Source organism: Anarrhichthys ocellatus, unplaced genomic scaffold (genome assembly GCF_004355925.1).
Source record: "Anarrhichthys ocellatus isolate YVR2014 unplaced genomic scaffold, GSC_Weel_1.0 scaffold39, whole genome shotgun sequence".
NCBI lineage: Eukaryota > Metazoa > Chordata > Actinopteri > Perciformes > Anarhichadidae > Anarrhichthys > Anarrhichthys ocellatus.
In genome coordinates, this window is record NW_022280069.1 from 4144285 (window position 1) to 4151344 (window position 7060).

General features: G+C 42.1%; 1 protein-coding gene across 1 annotated transcript in view; it reads right to left on the reverse strand.

The window, feature by feature from the left end:
* sh3bp5b (SH3-domain binding protein 5b (BTK-associated)) overlaps positions 1-7060 on the reverse strand; it is a 33654-nt gene that overhangs the window by 22849 nt on the left and 3745 nt on the right. The window contains exon 3 of the mRNA XM_031867372.1: positions 861-989. Coding sequence (XP_031723232.1) covers positions 861-989 — 129 coding nt within the window. The remainder of the gene's footprint in view (positions 1-860; positions 990-7060) is intronic.

The window sequence follows — 7060 nt, forward strand, 5'->3', positions numbered from 1 at the left end:
AATTGGGGGGGGGGACAACGACTACATAATGAAGCCTTTTAGAGTCTCAATCCGTCCTCGTGCTTCCTGACTGAGCTCCTACAGCTGTGTGGGCGCTTATCGAGACGGGCAGGTGGCCCTTTATTCTCTCACACACGCACACGCACACACACACACACAGAGGTGAAGCTGAAAGGGGAACTGAGATTGTGGTCTGAAATGATTGTGAAGTTGCACGCTTGTCACCAATTTCTGCATTTGAATGATCAACAAGACTGAAAGTTTACGCATGAAAATTCTCCTTCCTCCTCGACACACGTCGTCTAGAAGCTGGACAAATGTCATCTAGGAGTAGTGGAGATCGAACCATGCAAAATTAATCAAGTCTCAACTTTTTACCTGGTAAAACTATTTAAATAAATAAGACCGTACAACCAGGCCATGCACAGCTAAACATTCCAAATATGTAATTAGCAGCCGGTGTATGAGAGAAATAAATAAATAAATAAGCCTATGAGAAAAATGATCAAACGCTGTCTTTTTTTAATTGTCAGCGTTCAGATTACAGACCTGACTCAATCAACTAGCAGCTGCTTGTTATTCGGTAAGAACGGTTATATAGTTTCTTACATAGGCTTCTGATTTCCTAAAATATTGTATTTATCCCGCAGTGAAAATGACCCTTGGGCACTTGGATCCATCAGACATGTTGACACACAGACCAAAGATCTGTAGCAGTAGAAAAAGACCCAATTAGACCGGGTATACAGGGCATCATTTGGACCTGGTCCCTCAGAACCGAGTGGACCCAGAGACCCTTCTTGAGATCAAACGGTTCTGAATGATTCTACCCCCCCTCCCTCCGTGCATTGTCCACCGACCTGTCTGGCCAACCTGCGGGCCTCCCAGTAGGGCTTGGACTCCTCCACAGCCTTGCCGATCTTCTTCACCAGTTCGTCCAGCTTCACCGTGGCCTCGACCAGAACCGAGCGGAATTTCTGCCTCGCGTCCTGACAGAGAGAGAAAAGGTAATTCAGGTCAACACTGCGAAGAAGTAAAAAGGATACCAACATAACTTTCTGGATGTTTGAGGACTCAACTGAACTTTTACAACCTCTGATACACCTGAGCTCCCTGAGCTATATCTGTAGCTCACTCCTAGCACACAGTCCGCTGTACCACCACACACTCCTTTCTTTATGCAGGGATCAATTAGGGCTCGGTATCGGTGCTCTATACCTTTAAGGTATCGACCAAGTAGTATCAAAACTTCTCCAGTCAAACGATTCTTGCAATCGTTCCTTTTTGTGCACAAAATAAAGAATAAAAGTAGACTACTTGTGTGTTTATGCTCGCAGCCAATCAATGGAACCGATCTTTGATTTAATGAGACGTCTGTTTGACTCTAAATGGACCATAATGTACTAAATGAACATCATGCTGTATTGAAGAAGACTTGAAACTAGAGATTGAGACCATAAACTCATGTTCACAATGTTTACTGAGGTAATAAATCAAGAGAGAAGTAGAGTCATTTTCTCATAGACTTCTATACAACCAGAGGAGTCGCCCCCTGGTGGACACTAGAGAGAATGCAGCTTTAAGGCACTTCAGCATTGGCTTCACTTTTTAGAAGCAGAGGTTGCCGCCTGGTGTTAGCTCTGTGCAGTGTTGCGGAAATTAGCTTCCATTCATGACGGGTATCAAATGAAGTCCTCTAATGATATCGGTATCACTTTAAGGGTACCGAGATTGGTACTGGTGTCGTCATTTCTTCAAACAATACCCAGACCAAAGGGATTATTTTTAGCCTGAACCAAAATAGGGAATACTGTCATTCCCTTAAAGTCTGCAATACACACACTGAATAAAGTCTTCACCTGAATTAGGATGCAAATACCCCCTTTGTTAAAAAATAATATTAGAGTTTCATTGAGTTAAAAGGAGGTGGTAAATCATTTTAGACTGCGTTTGATTAAATCAGATGTTATTTATCCATCTCTTACCAGTGAAAATGCTCCTGTCCAGCCTTTAAACAGGTTTCTTGTTTTGCACTTCTGAATGAACACTTGTTACATCTCCTGACAGGGCCTCGTAGCTCTTGAACCTTGAACTTCGCTTTACTAGCAGCTTGTAAAGTCAATGAAATTAAACCTTGCTGCCTTTGCTGGGAGTCACAACTTCTCAGAACTGGAGCATGTAAAAACCCCAGACTTTCAAGATAAAACCACAAACATTAGATCTAAATAAGGGATAAGAAACATTAGCTGGCAACCATTAAACTTGATCTAATCTGGGAAAAGCATTCACACCATGTGTTATCCTGAGTGTCTCAATAAACACTGAAAAACAGATCAGAGCCAATCTGTCAACAGTAAAAGATGAATGTCCGATAGAATTTTGTTAACTGGCGCGAAGCAAACAGTTTGTTACGTCTTAGAGAGCTTTGTTTGGTTCGCTTGTCCTTGTCGAGGGGAGATTCTCAGAATGATTTCAGCGCATCGCGGTCGTCTAATCGCCGCGAACAAAAAGAGCAAGAAGAGGAAAAACAAGTCAGAAACCGGAAAATTCTCTCTTTAACTTCCCATCTTCTTTAGCGGGGTCAGTTACACAAGGGACATCGGGGGGGAAGGGTGCTTTTGGCAGCAACCGTGCTTGAACCAATGGCCCTCTGTTAAAAAATAAAAAATAAATAAAGTTCCACCCCGCTGTCCCCAAATGTTCCCATCGGTTTAAAAAAGTGTTTGTGTGTTTTGTAGCCTATAACAAAAGATGTTTGTCCTAACATGAAAGGTTGCATCTGTCCAGCTGCAAAACAATCGTATTAGAACCGGCACCAAATAACTACACATCAAACAGCAGGTTTCAGCCCAAACAGCTACCGACAGTCTCATTTTAAACACTTCAAGGAAACAACCACAAGGTTTGTCGTCCCACAGGCTTCTTCAGGACTCCAGACTGGGGAGGAGTTCCAGACCTTTTGACCTCCTGGGTCAAAGGTTCCATGAGATAAACTGTTGACATGTCATAACTGAGACGAGGTCAAACTCCTCCCGACCGATACAATCTCTGAACTTGTGGCTTGAAAGCTTATCAACGCTCTGTCCGGGAAGCAAGCTACTTGTGAGATAAAAAGCACAAAATCCAAAGAGGGTTCGTTTCCGTCAAAGAAAACATATCATAGACCCATAAACCACGAAACCATACATTCAAGGAATGATGTGGTTTTACCAGTCAAAGCAGGATCAATATGGGGACATCATCTTCCTACGTAGCTACTAGCTGACTGGCTGCATCAGCAAGAAAATGTCACCAGAGAAATGGCCACAAAATAGAGAAACAAACTAAAATAAACAGTGTGGGGCCCGTTACAGAAAAGTCATAGATCACAACTGGTGGCTCGACATGTTTTACAAATAAATGAGTCTGTGGAGCAGAGAAGGATGGTTAGAAACCTTCAGTGCTCTTGCACAAGTCGCAAGTATTTTGTTTCTTTTTGAAAGGTGTCAAAATGAGAAAGAGGAAATGTGATGCAGCTTGCATGTTGCACATTTGGTGAAATAGGCCAAAGTCCATCAGGTTGGTGTCGCCCTGCACACAAAGAGGCTTAAAGCTGCTGAATATCGCCTGATGTTGTCGTTTCTGTGATGATTGCTCTGCTCTGTCTGCTTCCATCCAAAACAGAGTTCCTTTCTACTAAACTCTGCTCTGACTAATTCCCCTCTACTGATCTAGATCTGTGCCACTGTTACATTTAGTTTATTAAAGCCACAATTATTCATGCTGAGGTGGAACTTCCACAGAATGTGCTACGTTTCACATCAGTGTTTCCAGTTTCTTGAAATCACCATCAGCTTAGAAATAAAGTCAAATAAAAGGTTCAGAATAACCAGAATAAAAAGGTTAAAGTTCAGAAATGAAGTGTTCTCAGAACAGATGCAGCAGAAGTTGAAAATCATGGATAATGGAGAAGTGATGAGTGAATAAATAAAAGTAGAGGCGTGAAGAAACACGGTCTTGAGGGGGGAACAATAAAAAAGACGGTATTTTATAAATCACCAGAGCACAAGATATCTGCTTATTGTTCTATGTTCATAGAAATTCTACGGACTTTAGACGAGTCTGACAGACAGCTGTTAAACTTTAAATCTCAGAGCAGCGATGGGGGATCTCACTATAACACACACAGCTGCTTGTGTGAGTGGGAAACGGGTACGATGATTCTGGGGCGGTTACCACTCACCAATGGACCGGAGACGCATTGACGTCAAGTAAATAAGATTTAATGCAGTTAGCAGCAAACTCGTCAGCTCATCCTCATTATTGTCTCATTTAAAAGTGAAACATTGTTTTAAAATATGCACAATAAAAGTATAAATCTAGCTTTTGTGTTGAGTAACTTATTGCTGTAAACGTCTGAAAGTCATTGCATAAGAACAGAATGACATAGTTAGTTAGCGTGACCATCGAATGCATATTTAAGCTCCTTCAGCATCGGTGTCGTTTTCCTTCGAGTCAGCAGGAAACATTAAAAAGTCAGACGAGGACGGCAGGTTCAACCAACTCACGGAGCGAACGTGAATCAGCTCGCTAGCGGTCAATGGTGCAAACGTTTTACATCGTCAGGTATTCAAGGAAAGACACTTTGGATTGAATCAAAGGCTGAATTCGATTTCAACAGATCACAAAACAACGTTTCACAGATAATTTGTTGGACTTGAAAGACGGCTTAAAAAGGAAACTCATGACGCTTGATGCCAAAGTCCCAAAAGAAAGCGCTTCCTTATTGATCCTGCTGGAGACCTCGGCCAAAACCCACTTATTGACAAATGGTATTAGCCTTTCATCAAGCAACTTAGAAAAGAGTGCGAAACAGAAATAGTGCAGAACTTCACAATCAGCTAGATCTACAGCTGCCAAGTTCTTCTTTAAAAATGCATTCACCTCAACTGGCTTTCACGTCTTTAACTCGAGTCACGAGCATTCTACGACATGAAAAACAAAAACTCTGCATCCTTACAATATGCATGTCTTTTAATTCAAGACTTTTTAAAAACAGTTTTTCTTGTTGACGGTTTTTATTGCAGTCTGCAGACAGATTTCATTTTAGTAATTTATTTCATCTCAAACGGCGGCTGAAACGTTACTGTAAGGTTTCTCTGAATATTCCATCTTGAATCTGTGGATTAATTAAACTCATCGATTAGTCGACTAAGAATTCCTTTGTATGAGGACGGATCTATGAATTTTGGTTCAGAGTCATGGTCCCCTTCAGGAAGAATTGTCATTTTTATTTTGGGAAACATTCTGGTTTATAGCAGCAGATCTAATGACATTCCCATCAGCCTCAGCTTTCTGTTTGTTAGCAATCAGCAGAAGTTAGCCCGCTAGCACACGAAACAAAGATGGTGAACATTCAGCATTTAGCTCAAAGGATGCCGTGAAACGTCCCGGGTTCGATTCCCAGCATGTCCCGCTCTGCGGTCAAAGAGCGGCTGTAAAATGTTGGAGAAACAAAGTTCATCTCCTACGAATTCTTCACAATAAAAGTCTATTGTTATTTTTGCCGCTTACTCTTGTGGACCTATTAAATGCATTTCATTTCCTAAAAATTCTACAAAATAAAAGCCCCCCAGTTAAATTGTTATTTCTCCGGATTGTGTGCACACGCTGTCCACGTCTCACGGAGTAACCACGGCCAGAGACATGCAAACTACCTCAGGGACACAAAAGAGGAAACAGTACAGTACAAATGTTTCAGATCTGTAGTCCAGCACACCGGATTTCAGTTTAACCTCAATGTCATAGTTTCATTTCAAAAACTGTCCAAACGCTTCACCATGGCTTACTGGGTAGAGAGGGTTGTCCGCCAACCGAAAGGTCACCGGTTCGATCCTCGGCTGCACCGTGTCCTGTGTCGAAGTGTCCCTGAGCAAGACACTGTACCCCTAATAACTGCTCCCAGGGCGCCTGTCATTGGCAGCCCACTGCTCCCTATATATACAGGGATGGGTCAAATGCAGAGAATAATTTCCCCACTGTGGGACTAATAAAAGAATGTTTCTTTCTTCACCGTCCATAACACGTGAAATGCATTACAGCTACACAGCTAACAATAAGGAGAAAGAGCTCATAACAACAGAGGGAGCCATGAATGCTTCCCGTCCTCCGTCTCTGGGATTAAACTGATGCAGTGCAGAGTCTCCGGCCTCGGACGCTCGCTCTCTGACGGATTCGCCTCGTCAGCACGTCAGCACCCTGAGGCATTGTGTCTAGAACTTGTCGTTATCCGCTAAATTTAGCATCCTTCGCCTCACCGCTATGAAAGAGCATCACCGGGACACTCGGCTCATTATTACTGCAGTCGCTCTGCCTGTTCCTCTCATCGGCAGTGAGAAATCAAAACGTCTCTTTGGGTTAAGTGATGATCTCACACTAATGCTGCTGCTGCTGGAGATTTCCACCCATGGAAATAAAACTAGGCTGACACGAGTGGGGGAATTGTGGATCGGCTTTGGCAGGACGAGATTAATCCTGGCAGGGAATCAGAAAAAGGATTTCAGCGCGTTGCGTGTTCATGTGCTGACGTTCACAGGAATATCCGGATTCAAGGCCCTGAGATTACAAATATCCATCCTCCTTCAGCGTCCTCTAAAGGCAGAGGAAGACATTCTTATGATCCTTACGGGTTCCCAGAGCCAAACGAAACGTCATAAAGTTTCTTATTTTATCCGACAACAGCCCAAAACCCGTCTTACGTTAACTATCAAGACAAAGACAAAGACTGACTTTCAGTCAAGTCAGTCCACGTTGTGCTGAGCTTGAACCAGAAGCCGTGGACTAGACAGTCCTGGTCTATATTGTGACAGGTTTGTACTTTTGTGTAATTTAATGTCCATATTATCATAACAGCATGATTTTATTTTATTATTAATAAATATAATGATCATTTTCTCAATTAATACGTTTGTCTAGCAACAAGTGAAAACTCCTCATTGTAATTATTACATTTATTTTTTTTAATAATTATCTAAAAAAAAAAATGTATAATGACATTTTCAAATGACTCGTTTGGTCAAAG